The 21,930-nt window shown below is 48.8% G+C and overlaps 1 protein-coding gene across 3 annotated transcripts in view; it reads right to left on the reverse strand.

Moving 5' to 3' along the window:
* Nucleotides 1-21,930, reverse strand: part of ATG7 (autophagy related 7) — a 158,582-nt gene that overhangs the window by 96,435 nt on the left and 40,217 nt on the right. For 2 of the 3 annotated variants that reach the window (XM_058678810.1, XM_058678809.1), the window contains 6 exons: nucleotides 17,259-17,347; nucleotides 15,770-15,891; nucleotides 12,012-12,102; nucleotides 11,097-11,241; nucleotides 8,137-8,295; nucleotides 355-549 (listed from right to left, as the gene is read on the reverse strand). In XM_058678810.1, coding sequence (XP_058534793.1) covers nucleotides 355-549; nucleotides 8,137-8,295; nucleotides 11,097-11,241; nucleotides 12,012-12,102; nucleotides 15,770-15,842 — 663 coding nt within the window. In that variant the 5' untranslated portion in view covers nucleotides 15,843-15,891; nucleotides 17,259-17,347. The remainder of the gene's footprint in view (nucleotides 1-354; nucleotides 550-8,136; nucleotides 8,296-11,096; nucleotides 11,242-12,011; nucleotides 12,103-15,769; nucleotides 15,892-17,258; nucleotides 17,348-21,930) is intronic. The other variant, XM_058678811.1, reaches the window with a different exon arrangement.

Consider the following 21,930-nt stretch of genomic DNA (forward strand, 5'->3'; position numbering starts at 1 on the left):
TTCCACATTATTTAAATTCCTAGGATACGAGACATAAACAGCCAAGTACTACTCCAGCCTGGATGCACACCACAATGAAGTGGCCAGTTCAGTACTGCTGACCCACAAAGTTGTCAGGGACCACACAGGCATGAGTGGGAAAAAGCCGCTGTCTCCAGGGGCAGCATGCCTCCTGCTGTGGGGACTTACAGCATGGTCAGCAAGCATTGCCCTGAGTCGTGCCGGGACAGGGAGTGCTCTTGCTCCAGCTGCACCCCTCTTTCCTAGCGGGATGGGGAGAAGCTGTCATCCTTGCCCCTTTGGGGCGATGGTGCATTTGCACCCAGAGCACAGCCCCATGTCCACCCTCCCTACCTTTCTCCTGCTCGCGGCGATGACGGTGGGCAGCCACCGGCTCTCCCGGGTGTCCATCAGCAGGAAGACGACGTCATGGCTCTCGATAAGCTGCTCCAGCTGCTGCACGTCGCTGCGGGCCTGCTCCAGGGTGACACTCGAGAAGTTCACGGGGTGTCCAGGCATGGGGATGCTCATGTTGAACCCTCTGGCACTCTAGGGGAAGGTAGGCACCTGCTATGCACCGAGACCGTACTGGGCAGCCACAGGGGCAGCAACCACAGTCCTCAGAGCGACACAGCCTTCCTGGCACCACACACAGCAGAAGCCTGGGCCTACATGGAATTATTTCTACTGGGTGTTTCATTGGCACCAAAGCTGAAACATAAACACGTGATACCAATGCTCACCTTCTCAATGATAAAGTCAGTGAGCCCTGCCCACGTGAGCCGTGCTGACCTGAATGAATCTTTACTTGCTGACATTTGGGCCTGAAAGTGGATCCGGCTTTTCCAGACGGGGTCAAACTCCGACGGCTGGGACCAGCAAGCCCCAGCACAGCCGCTTCCCACATCAGCGGCACATCAGAACCGCCTGCACAGCCTCTCAGTTCTGGGTCTCCAGGGTTCTCTCCATGAGCCTCTTGAACTGGAATCCTTGAGAGCGGCTGCAGGCATCGCTATGTTCTAAGCCCCGCCCCTCTCCACTGCCCCAGGTGATTCAAAGGAACAACCAGGCTGAGGGGTAACTTGCACTAAGTGTATATGCAGATGGCACACATGCAGGTCCACATATCCTGGATCCTGTATTGTGCTGATTAATGCCTACACATACCTACTAAGGCACAGAACAGCCCTGCAACACCCTCTTATGCCCCCTCCCAGCCAACTGCCACCACTGTCAGCCAATCCTGCCCTCACTTTACAAGCCACAGGGCTTTTGCTTAATCAGGCCTCAACGACAGAACTCCTGGAGTATTCGTTCGTTTTTTTATGCTCAGCATTGGGCTGTGTGGGGTGGGGTTCTACCCACATGGTTAAGCATCAACAGTGCACCCCAACAGCATGTTCACCCCGCCTTTTTTGCAGGACTTGCACATTTTCTTATTATTCATTTTCCTGTCGATGGCAATCTGGGTTTCCAGGCTCGGACCATGTGACTAAAGCTGCGCTGGTTTGGTTTCTTTGAGGGAAGTACTGGAAGTACCTTTTCTGAGTCACCGGGGAGGAGTACTTTCAGCCTCCCTCGGGCTGCTCTGACAGCAAAGTGTGAGAGTTAGGGTAGCCCGCAGCCTGGGACTCAGCGCTGTCCGGCCCCCAAGTCCCAGTCGTGTTAGTGACTCTGGAGTGATTTATCGCTGCAGTTTTCATTCCTGTTTCCTTGATGACTACTCATGCTGCCACTCCTAGACCCTCACTGCCCTTAAAGAACAAGCAGCCTTTCTCTCCTCATCATGGTAGGGACTTAACGTATTCTGGATCAAAGTTACTTAGCACTGCAAACCTTCCCACGCTCTCAGTGGTGCCTGTTGGGAGGGAAAAAGCTCCACATTGTGTTAAAGTCCAGGTCTTTGCCACTGGTCCCAGGAGATCTTGGCTGCTCACCGGCCCTGAGACACTTTCTCCTAGAAGGTGTCAGCCTTGAGCCTCAGTCCGTGGTATTCAGGGCTGCCATGCAAGGGCTCCGAGCATTCAGAGGGGTCTTGTCACGGTGCTGTCAGGGTGTCCCCATCCCTTTATGATTCCCTGGTTGCGTACCTTGCACATGTGCAGCCGAGTATGTGGTTGAAAACTCGAGCTGTTCCCTGGGCAGGTTTCTGCAGCTGCTCCCCTGCACAGCCGCCCGCTGCCCAGCACGAGGCCCCGCGGATTCCAGCCACTGCAGTGGCTTCACGCTTGTCTCCTCAGCTCGTCCAGACAAGAACATCTCCTCGGACCCCGCCAGGCTCGGGCCTGGGCCACAGAGTGCCTGCAGGCACTAACATGGAACATACATTCTTCCTTTCCCAGCGGCTGGGGACTGCAGTGCCTCATGCCTGCCAGGTCGCGTCACGGATTTTGTTGGGGTGTGTAATTGTTTACGGTGGGGAAGCTAGCCCAGCACTAGCTGCTCATTAATGTTGGGAACGGACGTTTAAAGTTGGGTTTTAAAACCTTGAGTGTAGCTCCATAATCCTACATTTTATTGCCTCACCATAAAAAAGGGGTCCCTTAAATAGTTATTTGATTTATAAACCATCAGTCTTTTTCTTATTCTATTAACTCAACCCCAGCATTCAGTTTGGTACTTGTAGCAGAGCAGTTCTGTTCAGGTAATCTCATGACCGTGTTTTTAAACGGAGCTGGGAAGCATCACTGTGACACCTACCTGCTGGAGTGGGAGAGGAGGTGCAAAGCCAGGACTACTGCAGAGGCAGAAATTAAGAGTCCCTCTTGAGCTGACCTTCGAGTTACTCGAAAGGTCTGTGCCCCGAAATGCTTAGTGTGGGTCAAGAGTATTCCAGAGCAAAAGCTGGAAGCTTGCCTTCTGGCTCCCTGAAAGTGCTAACAGCCATCAAGGGAACTGTGCAAATGGTGCCACTCTGACCCCGTGATCTGTCACTCAGGCGAGGCTGTGTGAAGGGCTCTCATGACCTCTTTGGGACTTTTCTTTGAATCTTCTAGGGAATATATTATTTCAAAATTAGAAACTAAAAGAAGCTTATCATTCAATTTTTTTTCCCTGAGACAAATGTCACCAGACATCCAGCACGAAGACTAGGATTTTGCAATAACTGAACACGCGAGGAAAGGCAAATCTACGGAATCTTGCTGAGGAAGCTGCCCCTGCCGGCCCTAGCCTGTGTGCACCCTGCTCTCCAGCACTGCCTCAGCATCCTCTACTCATCCTCCTTAGCGCTTGCTGCTGCTGCTGGAGTGAAGACCTCGTCCACTCAGCAGTGTGGGCCTCCTTAGCTAGCCTCAGCTCTGAGAGGTCAGAGCCAGCCTTCTGTGAGGAAGGGAGTGGAGACACACCACCCAGCAAGCCTGGATAACACTGGCTAACTGGCTTTTCTCAAATGCTTCCCAGGGATTCCATGCATTACACTAGGACTTGGACGGGCTCTGCACATTTACCTATTATTAGATTTATGTAAAGCCAGGCGGGGGCAAAGTAAAACAGACTTGACTTCTCAGAATAACTGATGTGAGGGCTAAGCCGAAAGCTTGATTCTGGATGTCTCCATGAAAACTTGACCTCTAAAGCTCAGCGAGATCTGACCTTGGCATTCCTTTTGGTCTCCTTGGCCTCTGTGCTTCGGCTAACCTCGCCATCTTGGAGGTCTGCAAAAGCACCACACTTCCGCCTGCCTCAGGCCTCACAGAGACGGCTCAGCCAGCCTGAGTCCAGCTTTCCTCCCAGTCAAGGTCGTGTCTGCTCCTGACCCAGTCTCCCAGCAACTGAGCTCCTGCAACTGCTACAACTGCTCAGCCCCTGCAGGCCCTAAGCAAACACACAGGAACAGGAAAACTGCACAAGCACCTGGAGCCACAGACGATGGCAGGGCTTGGGTAAGCAAAAAAAATCACGCAACTAACAAACATCAGAACTCAGGTTCAAAGTCAGGACTCAGTAGAGTTCAGGCCAGTTGGTGTTGTGCCACAGTGGTTCAAGCTGCCACCTATGTTGCTGTCATCCCACAGGAGCACGGTTCAAGTCCCGGTTGCTCCACTTCCAATCCAACTCCCTGCCAACAAACCTGTCACTCCGGCCCCTCCCACCCAGATGGAAGACCTGAAGGGAGTTGCTGGCTACTGGCTTTGGCCTCGCCCAGATCTGGCTGTTGCTGTCATTTGGGGAGTGGATCAGTGCCCAGAGGGTCCCCTGCCACCACCCCCCTTAATGCTGCCTTTCAAATAAAATAAAGTGACTCTTTACAATAAGGAGTTGATCATATTCTGCACAGACAGGCCAGGTCATCCTTCCCGAGCACATCCCTCTTCCCTCTAGTGGACTTCGACAGTCGCACCCTCTGCCATCGTCACCCCACACCTCCCCAGACGGGCAGAGCACACTGACTCGCCCCTTGACTTGCTTGGGGATGGAGCTGGAAGACACTGCACTGTGCCATAGTGGAGCTGAGACTTTAAGAGCTATCAATCAACAGATCATCCTGCGTTGTTGCGGCTGAGGACTGACTTGGGTTCTGAGAGATTCCCCCGTCCTGGACTACAGATTGCAGTGGGACCAGTCTCAGTAGGCTGTCTTTTGGTATAAATCCAGGTATCTTGGAGCGTTAAAAGGACCTGAACAGTCTGCTCAAACCTCCTGCTGTGAAGCAGTTTTCTCCGCATACAAAAATCTGTTATAAAAGTACGGAAAAGAATGGCAGCGGAAACAGACACTGAACTTTGGGCCTGAATGTCTCTTACAGACTAGTTTGGACCCCGGATATGGAATTCGCATGGAATCTTGAGATCCATCACATTATAGTGAGACTTTTCCCCTCTCTTCTTCCTTTTCCCCCAAAGTTAGTGACTGAAGATCCTCTCTTCAGTGGCATGAATAATACCAGTTATTTTTTTCCATTCAAACCTTGAATAACCCCTTTGGTAATGTCAGAGACAGCACTGAAGTAGAGAAACTGGGTTAGTGTCTGAAACAACCGTGAATGTTCAGGTGACAGTCGTCTGGGAATTGGTACAGACATCTATCGTAACTTTCTATTCTAAGACTTTTATTGCCTGATTGCATCTTTTATATGTAATTCTTAAAATTTCTTAATCTTTAACAGTTAACATTTAGAGACCTAGGAGAAGTCACTGTTTGAAGTTTTGAGAACTGATATAACTCTCTTATATTGATAGTTTATTTTGAAATTGTTGACCTAAATAATATTGCAACTGTTTGAAATATTCTATCTTATAATGTTCTCATTATTAAATGCATACTTTCTTGAAAAATTAAAAATGACAAATAAGCCAGAAAATATAAAATTGCTGTGATTCCACCCTCCCGGATAACCATTGTGAATGCTTTGGTGTATCTTTACAGGTGTTGTGTGTTTTCTTGTACACTGATTTTCATAAGCTGAGCTCATTCTGTACATTACAATTTTGTAAACTCCTTTTGAAAAATAATCTAAAAAATCTTTTCTATCAATAAATATTTGCTATTCTATTAAGTGGTTGCATTGTATGGATATAACTAGTTGTCTAGGTATTCTCAGGGGCTTATTACAAAAATATTTCAGTTGAACATTTTTATACCTGAATATTTATTCACAGCTTACTTTGTTTTCCTTGTAAATTTGAATTCATGTAGCTCACTTTGCAAACTAAGTTGTGCGTAGCTGTTCTGCCTTTATCTAGAATTTGTAACTGCCTTTCTTGTACTTTTTTACATACCCACATGTTTTTCTTTGTAAAACATGACAAAATTTTCAACTAATTCTATGAAGGTCTTTTTTTTTTTCCCCCAAGCATCCCACTTGTAATAGTTAGCAGATAGGCAACACCCAGGAATTTAGCTAGAACAAATGAGAAAAAAAGAAAGAAAGAAAGAAATGGCAGTGTTGTAGAGTTAATTTACATATGCCTTGATCTGCTTCACACCGGGCTTGGCAAAAAGTGAGCTGTGGGACATTGTGTGGGTAGTTTCTGGAGGCAATGTTTTCTTGAGTTATCTGACTTCTGCTGTGCTGCTGTGCTGCTGGGCTAAGCCGTCACCTCAAGGCTGTCTTAAATGTTTTCCTCTGGCCCCTTACAGAGAGTGTGTGCTGGCTGCTCTCCCACACCATGATGCTCACATCCCTGCTCTCATGGGATTCTCAGCATGTGTTGGAGGGGATTTCCTTTGGTTGCTGTTTCATGGAGAAGTGGAATTGACGGCTTTCGCCAAAGGCAGCCATCCGTCTCCCTTACTGTGGCCTGGCAGCCTGCAGGCTTTGGAGCTTAGGAGCTGTCCCCGGCTTGTCTGATGTGCCGAGGATTGCAGGTTCAAAGGTTGGTCCTTTTGTTTGGACCAAAGAGGAGATGAGGCGTGTGAATCCAGACACCCTGACCTAGAAATGTGGGTTTTTCCTACAAACATATCATGCTCACTAAGCAACTTGGGGACGGAGGCGGGGTGGGGCACTGGGGGCCTCCAGGCAGAGGCCCGGGGCACCGGGTAGTACAACACATAGAGCAGGAGGTGTAGAAAATGGAGTGATTCATTCATTTGTGCACTCAGGAGAGAGTACAGGTTTGCACTTGTCAAAGTGTAGAATCCTTAGGTCTCAGTTTCTATTTAAGGGTGAGTCCCCTAAGCCAGGAGGAAGGTATGATAGTCTTAATAGAGAAGTAAGTATTTCTAAGCACGAAAGTGACTTTTCAAAGTCCTTCCTCAAATCTCACCACCTTTCTTGACCTTCTGCAGTGTTCCCTGCCTCCCTTTGCCCTCTCTCCCGTCCCTGCTCAGTTTTTCTTCATTGTCTGTATCAGTGAACATGCCAAATATTTGACATACATTTTCCCCTTATTTCAGTCCCAGCCTCTCGCCTCCTTAGACTGTGAGCCCCACTGAGGGCAGGTGCTTTGTTCTGAAGTTTTGTACAGTCTGTTCATTGCTGTGTCTGTAGTGCCTGACACACAATTGGGTACTCAATAAATATTTGTTCAATGAAAAAAAAATAGCCATGAACATTACCAGTGCCCTTGTAGCATCCGCCTACCACCACCATAGGAGTCCCTGTTGAATGCTCTTGCCTAAATTCTGACACAGTTACAGTCAGAACAAAGCAGAAACTGATGCAAAGACTGAAGCCATAGTAGCCCAGGGTCTGAGGCCGGAAACCTGTGATGCTTACAGCTGGAGGAAGCCATTGTGATTATGTGATGTGCAATGCCATCACCACAGAAACCTAACTAACATGTCTGCCAGAGTCAGGATTGTGACTTATTCTTCTTTCTTCTGGCATCAACTCATGGCTGGGTACAGACTGAACACTCAATCAACATTGATAAATTAAACCCAAAACATGAAGTGCCTCAGGCACAAGCGATGAGATGGACGGAACTGTCAGTGTGGTATCTGAAGCAAAGCCTCCCGACCTGCACGCAGCCGCACTGGGCGGGGCTGAGGCGCTCGGCGCTCTGAGCAGGCGGATGTCTTCTCAGTGAGGACCAAGAGCCTCTGCTGGCTCTTTCAACAGAAGCAGCTGCTCCGAGAAGCCTCATCTGCCTCCTGTCAGACAAACTGACGGAGCAGTCAGCATGCAAAATCCCTGTCACTAGACAGCCTCAAGAAAGGAACCCCCAACACACTGAATGCAACGAACTGAACGACTTCTCTTACTATTTTGGAGTCTCTAAAGTGAATGACATAACTCAGAAAAAAAAATAGCAGTTAGGGCAAAAACTGAACCTTTCACCTAGTCTTTCTTCTACATAGGGACTAGTATATAACGTAATTTAGGAACTGGCATTCAATGTAATTTCATAAACCTGCACCAGCTAACAACCAAGAGTTCTGATAAAGAAGGACAACAGAACATTAAGTTTTCTTTCCTTTTGGACCAGGCAGCATATCACAAACAACAGGTCCCCAATCCCACAGTGCAAACTCATGGAGTACTTGGCAACTACCAAGGTATTTTGTTAAATATCCTTCATTTCGTTTTCATAAGAACACGTGAGCATTTCCATGAGTCTCAGTGGGGGTTGGAGGAGGGTAGTAACCAGCAGGAAGCAAAGCAAGGACAACAGCGTCTCCTGCTCCAGGATTCAAACATCGAAAACCACAGGGAAAACCTGTAATGTTCCCAAAAAAAAATCCACGTACCACTCCGGGGAATATCTTCTGCAGCCGCTCCGCTGCCGCGAGGGCCTTGGATTTGCCCCCAGTGAGGCAGTCTTCAAATTCATACAGAGGTTGCCTCACGGGATTGGAATAGGAGATCTTGGCATTGTCCACAAACGTGATGTGCCTGACACCCCAGCCCTGTGGGGAGATGGAAGATCAGGCTGGGTTTCCGGGGACACATCACAAGGTCTCCCTCACAAGTCTTTAGAGGGGTTTTGGTCTGGCCCAGCTTTGTAATCTCATGACACAGGATCCATCACAGGCTGAACTGGGCAAATTTGAATTTTGATCAAAACAACATATCTACATTCTCAGTCCCTGGCTTCCTGTTGTAACGAGACTGAGAAAAGTCAGAACAGGCACCAGAGGAACATTTGGAGGTGAATCCCATAAGCCCTGTCTGTGCTGCATTTTCTTCAGGCCCAGCCACAGCTTCTAGCTGTCCTGCTTTGTCTTCAGGGATAACTGAGCGTGCCTGACACTTCTCTTATAGTTCACTCAAGGCCTCAATGCACTCTTCAGAACATCGCTGTGCAAGTCATTCCCCCCAGATCATATAGAAGACTCCTCCTTCTTCAAGGTACTCCTCCTTCAAGGCACTACAGACTTTGGCTACATCTCCTAGAGAGTCTTACGGGCCCACATGACTGGACAGGTGTACAGTACTGCCACAATCCCTCGTCCCATCACTTCATTTTACAGACAGGGAAATGCAGGAAGCACAGGTGTCATGCCCAAGGTGCTAGCTCCTGGTGCTGCACCCAAGTGAGGAGGCCCACTTTGGGGTGACAGTACTTCAGGAGAGCAGCAGTCACAGAGCTGCTGTGCTGCTCCCTCTCACTCTAGCTTTGGGACCTTTCCAGTCAGGGCCTTGGGCTCCATCAGGCTGCTGAGGTCAGGATGACAACATGCAAGGAGCAGGGTTTGTCTCAGGCCTAGGAATGACAGCCAGGATCTGCCTTTCAGAAGACTACTTGAGGAGCTGGCATGCTGTCTCAACTGGCTAGTCCTCCATCTTCAAGCACCAGCATCCCACATGGGTGCTGATTCATGTCCTGGTGGAACTGCTTCCCATCCAGCTTCCTGCTTGTGGCCTGGGAAAGCAGCAGAGGATGACCCAAAGCCTTGGGACCCTGTACCTGCGTGGGAGACCCAGAAGCTCCTAGCTTCAGATCAATTCAGCTCTGGTTGTTGAGGCCATTTGGGAAGTAAATCAGTGGATGGAAGATCTTACTCTCTATCTCTCCTTTTCTCTGTAAATATGCCTTTCCAATAGAAATAAACCTTAAAAAAAAAAAAAAAAAAAGGCTGGTTGAGACTGACTGCCTCTGCAGACTCCATTGCTGCCTTTTGGGCTTCCCTCCCAGTTTCTCCAGGTAGACAATCCACCATGGGGAGGGAAGAATTGTATGAGAAGCCCTCAAGTCATATGTGCTGGGCTAGGGGGAACTTAGCCCTGAAGTACTTTGGCATTCCTTGGAGTCAATGCTGAGTGGGCAGCCAAGAAGGCAGTCTGGGACAGCCCTGGGGAGTCACACACACACACACACACACACACACACACACACAGAGGGGTGTGAAACCTGACTTCTGCAGAATGCTTCCCAGTGCTGGAGAGGATGTGGTGGTGGGCAAACCATCCCACTGGTTTTGACTATGAAACTGGGATCATGCTGCTGGAAGGCAACTTGGCAACATGTGTCCAACATCTTAGAGATAGATGCACACAGCCCTTTGACCTCCTGCCAGCAATCTAGGCCACGAAATAATGTGAAACGCTGAGAAGATGCAATCATGAGGCTACTCTTTGCAACACCATAAGAGTCAAAAGACTGAAAACAACATTAATGCCAAAATTAGGCAACTGTCTCAGTCAATGATGAGATGTGAATGACGCTACATCCCACAATGAGACACATTGTCCAGCTTGAAAAGACCTCATGGGCCTCACCTTCAGTCACACAGAAAGGTTTCTACAATGCCACTTGGCAAAAGCAAGGAGCATCGGTGTACATCAAATAATAGTTGAAAATACATACCAAGCAAAATAGGTGAAGGGGTAGCAGGAAAACGGTTGTCTTTCTATCCTGTTCTCTGTGCTGCAGGTTTTCTTTAATGGTCCTGTGCTAACTGTGTAACTCCTAAAAACGTTAAGAAAACTTAAGCACCTAAATATGCTAGAAGCTAGAAAAAAATAATCTCTGCGAAATTGAGAAGAAATCAATAAATGTAGGTTTGGGGTTGACATTTAGCATAGCTCCTAGGAGGCCTCCATCCCACGTTAGAGGGTCTGGATTCAACTCCCAGTTCCAGCTCTTGCTTCCAGCTTCCTGCTAAGACAGACCTTGAGGGGCAGCAGGTGGAGGCTCAAGTGGTTGGGTTCCTGTTGCCTACATGGGAGGCCTGGACTGTTTCAGGCTCCCCTCTTTGGCCCCAGGCTAGCCCTAGTCATTATGGATATTTAGAGAGTGAATCTTAGATTGAAGATTTCTCACAAGTAAATACAATATTTTTAAAAGGTTTAACATCATACATGACTCTAAAATATCTCAATACTAAAGCAAAAGGTTGCTGTGCTATAGAAATTATATTACAGATAAACATATTAATTACTAATCCTCCAAAATGAATGGAGTGTTGTGATTCTCATACACCTAAACAAGCAAGCCACAGCACTTGTGGCTTGGGACACACGTGTCTGGGCAGGGGGGGCCGAGGACATCACTTGGGAGGTGCGAGGGGCCCCTCTCTGCAGGCCAGCCGTGCTCTGGGGAGACAGTGAGGGGGCTATTTCCATGACCACCTCGGGATAAGAGCACATTCCCTTCCATAACAAAAAAGACACCAGGAACAGGGAAAGGAAGGGGACCTGGGAGATGACAGGCAGCCAAACAAGAGAAATCACCACTCCGGGGTGCCAGTGGCCCCAGCCTGCTCACCATCAGGGTCCTCGCCACGTTACAGCCCAGGGTCCCAGCTCCCAGCAGCAGACACCTCGCAGACATGACCTTGTCCAAGTCCAGTGTGGGGACCAGTCTCCAGCACATCAACTTGAGATTGAGGTCCACTGACGACTCTGCTAACCTGCAAGACGAGAGCCTCATATATTCAGTCACCTGTTGACCCACTTGGCCTGAAAGATAAATGAGGGCACCTTTTCATGAGAAATAGAATTAAATCTGCTTATTTTGGTGCAGCAGAATTTCAAAATCCATGTAGCTTTTCTTAACTTTTTGAAGGTTCCTGATATGCAAGGAGTTCAAAGTTTATTTACACCACAATAAACTTTCCTTTTGATTCCGGTTCAAAGGAATTAAAAAAAAAAAACATGTAAAAGAGCTGTGGCAGAAACCATGAGGCAGAGGACAACTAGGCTCAAAAGGACAACAGGAAGGTCAGCAGGGAGGGGAAGGTTACTACACAGAACACAAACCCCTGCAGTCCTTGCAGCTGCTAGTGGTGAGCCACAAGGTGAACTGGATCTGCTAGCAGCCAATGTGCAAAAGGCAAGTAAGGCCAGTAACAGACCACACCCACTGATCAGGAGGGAAGTTGGAAGTATTTCAATGTTGGCCAACAGGATCACGCTAACAGGAGATGAACACAGGACTAAAGCTGACCTAGGAATGCTTGGCTTACAGCAAGGACAAACTACACCATTCAGAAGAACCCACAAGCTCTGTGCTCCCCAGGGTTTCTACTCTCACTGGGAAGTCTCACAAACTCAGAATGAGAGTCAGGTGGCAAGCTGCAGTAGGATTCTCATCGTCACCACGAATGGCACCCTGGGCTGGAACTGTGCAGCCAGGGGTGCGCCCTGAGGAGGAAAAGCCCCACTTCCAAATCACATGTACCTTTTAGGGTCCATGCACCCGCTGACATTCACCATCCTGGGGCCCATGCCGCCTTTCTGGTTCTTCTCCCATCCGACCGCTTTGGGACAATCTTAAGGCAAATAAAACACGGAGATCAATGAAGCAGGGGAGACTGAAGTCAAGTCAGTCAAACCTGCCGCAAGAAGACTGACATTCAGAGCGGCCCCTGCATTGAAAAGCTTTCAGATCACTTCTTTTACCAAGAGGCGTACGGGCCTGAAGCCCCAGCTCTCTCATTACCCCCGGGGCCCCTTGCTGCCATCAGCTGCCCGGTCTCCTGGCCAAGACACCCATGAAGCAAGCACAGGATTCCAGGTAGGTGCTCTGGCCTCAAGTGCTCCAATTGATGCTGCAATTGGCAGCTCATCAGCAAAGAGAGAGAATCCCATTTGGTGCTGGGGCGGGTGGGGGGTCCTCTGTGGCAGCAGAAGCCAAGAACCCTCACTAAGCACACCTCCCGCTGTACGAACTATGGGGATCAGAAACTCTAAGACCCAGGGTCCCTTCCATTCCCCAACCTTACGATGTCAGCAGCACCTTTACTTTCCCCTCCTTGGAAACCCTTTAGACATCTGCTTTGTTTTTAAATCCTGCTCCTCAATATAATTGTAAAGTCCGGAAAGTATTGATTTCCTTCTGTGACCGGGGTAGGATGACTACAAGGCAACTGAAGGCCCACTTATTCTTGGAAGCTGCCCAGCTTCTGGCCTGACTGGGCCGTCACTCACAGCAAGGCGTCCTGCACAGAGAACCCCTCCTATTTTAAGGCAGACACTGCTACTGCGGGCCTCCCCTTAGGCTGTGAAAGACTGCAACTGAAATAACATGTCAGAGGTCTTAAAAGAGTAAGGCTCAGAGTTCTTCAGGGGCAAACAGACAGTCCAGCCTTGCTACTAACTCCTAGTCTCCTATGAATTCTAACTATTCTCATACTCAATAAAAAGTCCCTCTCTAATACGCAGCACAGGAACCTATGGAACCAGAGCCTAGAACTGTAAGCAGTAACTTTTAACATCTTAAGAGGCAGATCTTCTTCCAGTACAGGTAAGAAGTTACAAGATAAAATTACCATTTCAGACGAGAACATCTTTATACTCAAAAGGCCACAGCCATCCCCATGAGAACTTGATATACTTTAAACTTATCAGTGATGAAAAAAAAACCATAAGGGCGTCTGACAGTGACATTTAGTTCACTTCCAGATAACCTATAGCAACCAAAACATCTAGAATTCACAGGAAAACATTTGAGGGAAGGAGCTGCTGGCCTTTCATGGGGAGTAGGGCACAGGATGAGCTCCTGAAGGGCAAGGTTAGGAGGGATATCCCCACCCCAACTCTCAATGCTGTTGCTGCCTCTTTGGCTCACGGCTGAAATGCCCCTCTGAAGGAAGCAGGGGGGCCCGCTGCCCCAAGAGGAAGGATATTTAAAATAATTCTCACACCTCTGCCATTGCACTGTGGGACGTCTTGGAACTGCTAAAAGGTCCTTTTGAGCTTACATAGGATAATTACTTACAATGTTTTATTTATCGTAAAGTTTTAACAGTAGTTAACATGGGCAACAAAATCCTACATGTAAGAGGAAAAGGTGTCTTCCTGCATTCGATAGGAAGCATAAAGAAGGTGCCGCTGGGCGGGGGAACCTTCTTCCCAAGGAAATATCCCCAGTGGCTCCGGGCTCTCTCAGCAGCACCACTCCTAGACCCAACTAGGAAGGGGCAGAGAAAAATCCTGATGGCCCGACAGACCCACAGACCAGCCACACATCACTCTAACACTCTCACCTTGTTCCCTTGGCCTATTGTGATTTAATGAAATACTGTTGGGGCTTGAACACTACAAGACAGCTATTCGAGAATGTGCCAGACGAGGGTGCTAAACCAAACACAAGCATCTAAAGACAGCAAAAAGGTGACAGATGGAAGGCTGGAAACTGAAAAGCACACAGCGTCCCCCTTTAACTGACCCAGCAGGTGATCTGTCTTCCTGAGAAGCCTGCCTGAGACATCAGTGCTGGACCTCAGGGTCACAGACATCCTGCAGGCCTCCCTTAACCGGGGCTATTCTCTATAGTTTCACTTCGCTGAGACCAACAGTGAGTGGCAAACAGTATGTGGAAAATTTCAGCAGTAAGCAGTGTGTAAGTTATTAGGGTGCATGCTGTTCCGAGCAGCGTGACAACAGGCAGCACCTTCCCACTCCTTCCTGCCCAGGCCATGAATCACCACTAGGTACCCATTAGTCACTCAGTGTCCAGCGTCTGTGGACTACCCATACCAGCCACCCCTTCGTCTGTCGTTCAGCAGCTGTCAGCGCTGTCAGATCCACTGGGTGGCCCTGGTGGTGCTGTGGGCTTGTGCTCATAGAGCCCTCGTACACCTAACAACGTCTGAAGCTGCACAACAGTGCTGATGTTGACCATAGATCTCACTGAATTTACACACACATGTCTGTATGCATAGGACAAGCACAGTATGAACAGAGTCCATGGTTTCCCGCATGTTCTTCACAATCATCCCCTATGCATGCTGGGTAAGCATTGACTGAGACCTGGGTCAATCCTGAGTCCTTCTGACCTCTCAGCTCCAGAAAAGACAAGAGGAAGACACTGAAAACTCCCTGTACCCGCTCCCCTCCTGCTGCTGACACACCCAAGGAGTAAAGAAAGAAATGTGATTTGGAACCGCTGGGATGCCTTCAGAAAAAAAGCTAGATAATATGAAGGCACTTCAGAAAGTTTGTGGAAAAACAGAATGACATTTGAAGCTGTAAGACTTTAAGTTACTGGCAAGTTAATTTTTGAAAAATGAAATGGTAAAGTAACTTGGATTAAGTTAATCATAAAAGTGGATTGTGGAAAAATGGAATCACAAGATAGCTATCTTTAATGGCCCAAATTTTGAACCCATGGTTACTGTTTTCATGTTACACATTTCCCATGACCAAGCTGAAAAACTTGCATGGACGTCAAACATTTTTACACCAAAACAAACTTCTTTTCACTTCACTGTTTTCATTTGTTTTTAAAGTACCCTGCCATATGCGAAAGTGCTCTGGAAAGCAAATCAATCACAAAAATACGAGGGATGACCTTGGGAACAGGCATGGACAGCACTGGGAGGTACGTGATACAGCAAGTTAACAGACAGGGGCACTCAGCCAGCACCCACGATACGCCTCACACAGCACTGTGGACGTATCCATCTGCATGGGCCTCACACTCAAGGGTATGTCATCTACGATATGGACAGAAAGCTAAGTATACACATACGTGGACACACACACATCCACAGGCGTGCCTACATACACAAGGATACTCCTATGGCAAATGTCTCTCCGCATGTGTCCTAACTCATGAGAACCCAGGGAAGCCCCTGATGGTGGAGAGGAAGTGGCATCACGCTCCTGGAAACTGCCTGGAGGACACACAGCTTTAAGTACAAAACAGGGCCCTAACTGTGTTCACACTTCACACCCTTCCTTTGACAAGGGCCAAGGATAAAGACTCCAGACTGAAAAGTGCCCAGGGACGATCTCCCGGTGAGGACATCTGCCTCCCAGGCTGAGCAGCCGAGGGCGGCCTCTGCTCAGAGGAGGGGCTGGCGCTGGCCAAGGAGCAGCAGCGGAGCCTTTCCCTTCCTCCTGCTGCCTTTGTGGAGGGATGAAAAGCAAGTAAGGCTGACTCGGCTTCTGACAAATGGTAATTATATGCATTCTCAAAGACCGGCAAATTACCTGGGCTAAATGCCATTTCTGGAAGCTTCACTTCAAAGATGATGCTGTGGGCTACGTCTCTCAGCCCCTGCATGGTGCGGTCCCGGAAGCAGAGAACTTCAACGGACTGGAAACTGCCGCTCCTGTAGTCACACGCCCGGATTTTTAGTTATTTATCAAGGGAAGGAAAAGAAACAGCTCACATAAGAGCTTCGGCAATACCAGCTAGAGAGACTCCAGCTCACTGTAATTGTGCCTCACACCCTTGGGGATGGCCTTAACCTTGCAGGGGTGGCTAACTTATTCAGAAATACTTCTTCTCTCCAAGCACTCAGAGGCTGAGTGCTGAAGGGGTCATGGTTTCTTTCCATGTGATTTCTACACAGCAATCACACTACACATGAGTAATTCTAACAAAGGCATCCTTCCTAATGCGAGGAAATGCTTGCAAAGCCACAAGTAAAGAACCTCTAAGACACAAGTGCCTCTGGTTCCCATGTGCTCTAGGCTGACTTCCATTTTGTGAAGCGTGCACCTCCCTCGGTCCAGGGACTTGGCTACGCAGGTAAGTAACAGACAACCAGCACCCTCTGGAGGCAACGCAGAACTGACTGGCCTGACTTCATATCTTACATGAGCACACATGTCCCAGGCATGAAGCAGCCACCTTTGTCAGTGGAACAACTCCAAGGACACACGTGGGTTTTGCCTGGTTTGAATTTTAGATAGATGCAATCATAGATTGTTTGCTCTTTTATGCCGTTTTCTTCACAAAACATTATGTTTTTAAAACTCACCCATGTGGCTTGGACAAATGAGCAGTCTGCTCAGACTCATTGCTATTGAGGGCCCCGTTATAAGGGCTATGCTACCATTGGCCATCCATCTGACTAGATGCATTCTATCTGTATCTACATGCGCATTTCTGTGCATAACACACTGACAGGGAATTGCTGAGCCTCCCCACCATCCAGGCTCTCTGCCTTGTAAACGCTTCTAGCTCCCACTGCCGGGCCCAGTGCCGGCAGCAGCTGGGGGATCCTGCTAAATGCTGCTGCTGAGACTTCCGATGACTTCACATCGCCCACACTTGCCACATTCATTTTTGCCAACCCATTTTGGTGGGTATGTGGCAGTACCTCATTCTGGTTATAATTCTATTTCCTTGATGACTAATGATGTTGGGCATCTTTTCGAATGATACTGGTCTTTCAGAAACTCTCTATTTTACTTATTTTAGAGTCAGGAATAAAAGAGGATGTTGGCAACAGGAAGAGCCCATCTGAAGGCCAGCAGACCACTGCAACACAGGGCTCAGGGTTTCCAGTGCCGGAACCTTGTGCACCTGTCTGCCATAGTCTGGGACTTCTTTAGCAGAGTCTGGCTCCCCTGCAGGTATGCATAAGGGCTCACTCACCAACAATGGGAAAATGGAGACACAGACACTGACCAGTACACACATTGTCAAAAACACAGAGACACAGACACACAGACACATGCTTGTAAATACCATCTGTGGGCTGCTAGGACCAAAAGGTTCCTCAGGGGCCATCCAGGGTACTGTGCTAAGTTACAGGGATCATAGACACCGACTGTTATCTGTGAACAGAAAACACTTGCTGAGTGAGTCAGGTCCCATGCAAGGTCACAACACAGACACACTTTACACTTCCTCTTCACCTGTTCCTGCCGCTCGGCAGGGCACTAACACTCGGCCCCTTTGTGAGGGGCTGCAGGCAAGCGGAGGGGGCTACAGGATCTCGCCCTCCACCCCAGAACTCCCTGCTGGCAGGAATGGTGCCCCGTGTGCCCAGCGCTGGGCCTGGCAGGGGAGGCATGGGAACCCTCTGCAGGGCAGGCAGCCTGGAAGGAGAGGAAGGCCTGTTAACTGGCAGGGCTAGCGAGAAAAGTCCTTGTAAGGACACAAAGCCTGTGGAAACAGCTCATTTCTGGGTAACAAGAATATCAAAATCAGGTCACCACCTCTGGAACTCTAACGTCAGATGGAATCAGAAAGCCAGATAGATGCCCAGGATACTGCTGGTGTATTGCTTCCCCGCTCTCACTCAGCTCCATACCAAACAAGGTCCGTTCAGTGAGGGTACCCCTGGGAGAAGCACACTGCACCCTGCTCTCATCGCTCAGCACCTGACTTGCAACCAGCTTTCCTTTCTCTGTTTCCTTCCTCTCAGTGAGCAGGGACTCTGTCTCCAAGAGGAAAAAAAAACAAGGCTCCTGGCACACAAGGGCAATTCTAGGGCTGCAGAATTCTAGCTGGGAGCCTCTTGCAGAACCAGAAAGCAACCAGTGTTCAGAACACACAACAGTGGGGGCATGTCTGGGGCACAGGAGAGCCCACGGGCGGGCCGAGTGATGAAGCCCCCAAGGCGCGAGATAGATTACAGTAGGAGATAAACAGCTCAGAGTCCACACTGATATAAATAAGCAAGGGATAAATAAGGAGACACAGGGCAAAGAACAGGTGTTCTTTGGAGATTTCCAGACAGCACTCCACATATGGAAGGGACCTTAGGACAGGCACGACAGCTCCGTGTGCTCTGTCACAGCATCCTTCAGCAAACCTCAGAGCATCCCTAAATAAAGGACTTTTATTATTTCTTCAAAAAACAAGGCATGTCCAGAAAACAAGGGGTCTCCTTTTCCTCATTGCACTTAGTTCACAGGGGCACAGCAGACACCTAGTGAGTGCTTGTTAAGGATAAATGGATGGACAGAAATGAGTGTCAGGAATGAAGGAATCGGGCATGGGGGAGGGGAGAAGAGAAACTGGAAACCAACGCACAGGTTTCTATTCTAAGCACGGCAAGGGTGACAGATAAGCACAGCTGACAGGCTCACAGGAGCTCCATACGTGGAAGCAGACCCAATGCTTCCATGTACTGCCTGCGTTGCCTGGCACAGTGGCAGGCACAGCGTGGAGAGGGCCAACACGGAGACTAAACAAGAAACGATGTCCCAACCCCAACCTCCCTTAACGGTCTTGATGTGTAATCACCCCAAACTTTGCACATGAATCTATTTTTATTACTACAATCCTGACATTACCTGGGATCAGGATGTCACTGCTGTTGGCCACCTCTCACTACTGTGGTCACTGACAGCCATGGACGATTGGCACTCCACTCTGCTGACATGGCAAACAATTCTCCATTTCCAAAGGGAAACAATGAGGTTGTCTTCCCCTACGCTCAGAAACATCTCTGAAAACAAACTGTCTTGTTGAATTATTACGGCCTCATTTCAAAGATTTTCTGGATCCTAAGATGGAAGCTTTCTGTGCCTAGATGCTCTTTGACGTGGTAAATGTGAGCCGACAGATTCATCTTTCATTTACTATGAACAGATCATCCTTTCAGGTAACTCAGGAAGCCTTGGTCTGAGAGTTCCTTCTTCCATAGGGGAGCCCGCAGCTGGGGAACACAGAGGAATGGGGCTTACCCATGTGGCTGTGGAGACTGCCTCCTCCTGCAGGGACAGCCTAAGGCTGCCCCACTGTCTGATCCCTCTAGGTCCAGGGCCCTTCTTGTTTCAGATCTGACTCATGGGAAATAATGGCACCTACTTCCCAGAGCTGCAAGGAGGGGTAGGAGAGCTACAATGCCGGACTGGGGCGTCATTTGTGCCTAAATGTGGTGTCGGGCGACTGTCCTCCATCCCAGGGTGCAGGGGTGTTTGGGAGGTTGGATGTGTCTTCTCCCCGAGACTATCCCTCTTCCCCCAGATACAGCAGGGAGGAAAAGAAAATTTGGAAATGATGGTCTCACCCACCATTCTGTAGCCCTTGACCCTTACCACCCTAATTAACCATGTAAAAATCATCAAAATAAATAAATAAATCTTTAAAAAAAAGCCACTTCCAAATTCAGAAAAAGTCCAACATGAAGAGAGCACTGAGGAATGGCCAAGGTCAGAACGCCTTTGCTGTTGGCATCTTTGGCCTGGCTCGGAGGCCCGAGTGTCTGTGACATGCTTGCTTCCAGCCCTTACCTAGCACAGCACCTGAAGCTCAGCAACTCTTTGCTGAACTGAGGGCAGAACTGTGAAGTTTCTGCACATCCCAACAGAGAGACACCATTCCCTCGGGCAAGGACAGTGGGAGGCAGCTGGAGGGGACAAGTGCATCTGGCAGGCAGGGACTGAAGCTTGCATACAGGACCACGATGGGACGCCCTGGCATGTTCATTTTTCCTGCCTTCACTTCTCTCAGGGCTCCGGGTGCTCCAGATCCTGGGACTCACCTGGGTGTGAAGGGGAGTTGCCTCTGGGAGAACCCTGAGCATGACAAGCCCAGCCTGGGGCCACCTCAGAACCCAGAAATGCCATTCCTACAGGCACACATGTTGAGTCTGTTTTCAAATGTGCCTCCACACACTGAGCACTCATGAAATGCCCTGAGTCACTCACACAGGATCTCTCTACCTGGTCTCCCCACGCCCACACCTGTCACCTATGAGATCTCTCTACCTGGTCTCCCCACGCCCACTCCTGTCACCTACGAGGAGATCTCTCTACCTGGTCTCCCCACGCCCACACCTGTCACCTACGAGGAGATCTCTCTACCTGGCCTCCCCACGCCCACTCCTGTCACCTACGAGGAGATCTCTCTACCTGGTCTCCCCACGCCCACACCTGTCACCTACGAGGAGATCTCTCTACCTGGCCTCCCCACGCCCACACCTGTCACCTACGAGGAGATCTCTCTACCTGGTCTCCCCACGCCCACACTTGTCACTTACAGGGCAACTCTTCCTTGCACTGAACACAGAGACAGGGAATGAGCCAGGCACTCAACAAGTGATCACTATGACAACCATATACACGCTGCTGCTTTGTTCAGTTCAAAGCATCCCCATCCCACAACTCTCTGCCTTCAGTTTCAAGGCTGTTGCTATCCACTGCTATAGACCACAAAGGGGTAAGTTATAGCTGGGCAAAAATCCTCTGGGGCTCAGTTTCCACATCTCTAATGGCAGAGCTGGGACTAAGTGACGTTTAAATGATACAATGCTGCAGCACCAAGTAGACTCTGGCTTTCAAAGAATAAGCACAGTTCTGGCACTCAGTACAAAGGCAAGGGCAAGAGAAGAGAACACTAAGAAAAACAGTCTCTCTCTTTCTCTCTCTCTTTTTTTTTTTCTGAGCAGAAAAGACTTGGACTAAGTTTCCTAGAGCACCCTGACCTAAGAGGAGCAATACAGAACAGGAACAATCTGCTGACAAGGAAATTATCACTTACCCACAAGAGGAGGTCAGCTGAAAACACTGGAGGACACTCTGCTACCCACAGAGACAACCACAGCGCAGCAGCCTGGCACCCTCGACAGCGACAGAGTCTACTCTGCCCCAGGCTGAACATCCTCTGGCCATGCTTTGATGATTCAAAAGTAACTACCACGTCCTCAAGTGCTTGAAGGACCAATTCAAGAGCCTCCATCGTGACAGAAATTAGTTGGGGCAATGTTACCTAAACCAGCTTCATGCCATGGGAACACAAAAGTTCTTTTCTTAATGACATCCAGAAACACTCACTGCCTAGTTCTGCCTTCTAAAGAGGCTTCAGCACAAATTACTTGTATGAATTTGGGCAAATCACTTCCTTTTACCAAACTAATTAGTGGAAAGAGGCAAAAATGTAATAATAGTAATAAAACCACTATACTTAGGTTTCTGAAGTCTGTGTTCTATCCTGGCTGTGAGTGTATGGTTTCCTGAGATGGGATGGCCATGACCTGGCCTGCCAGGTGATGGCGCTGAACAAGGACACCATGAGAGAGAGAAGAGAGGGCAGAACGTTCAACTTGGCTGGCTTCCATGGGAGAACTTTCAGGAGTGATTCCATAAAATATGTCTAGGTGACACATAAACGGCGGTCAGGTACTATTCTAAACACTTAATCTTAATAAGAGAAAATGCACAAAGGAGATTATGCATTTTAAAATTATGGGGAAAATATTCAAAGATCTAACGCCCTTCAGAGTCCCAGCAGGCTGCCAACATGCAGAGAGAAAGATCAGTAAGTGATTAAAGAGCCCAGCCAACATTCTAGGAATTGCTGCACCTTGGCTGTCCGTGCAAAACTAAAGCAAAAACAAAAGCGGCCGAGACACAACACTTCCCAAACATTACTCTCCAAGAAGTGCTCTGAGATAAGGAGATGAGGC

The sequence above is a fragment of the Ochotona princeps genome, chromosome 21 (genome assembly GCF_030435755.1).
Source record: "Ochotona princeps isolate mOchPri1 chromosome 21, mOchPri1.hap1, whole genome shotgun sequence".
Lineage (NCBI taxonomy): Eukaryota > Metazoa > Chordata > Mammalia > Lagomorpha > Ochotonidae > Ochotona > Ochotona princeps.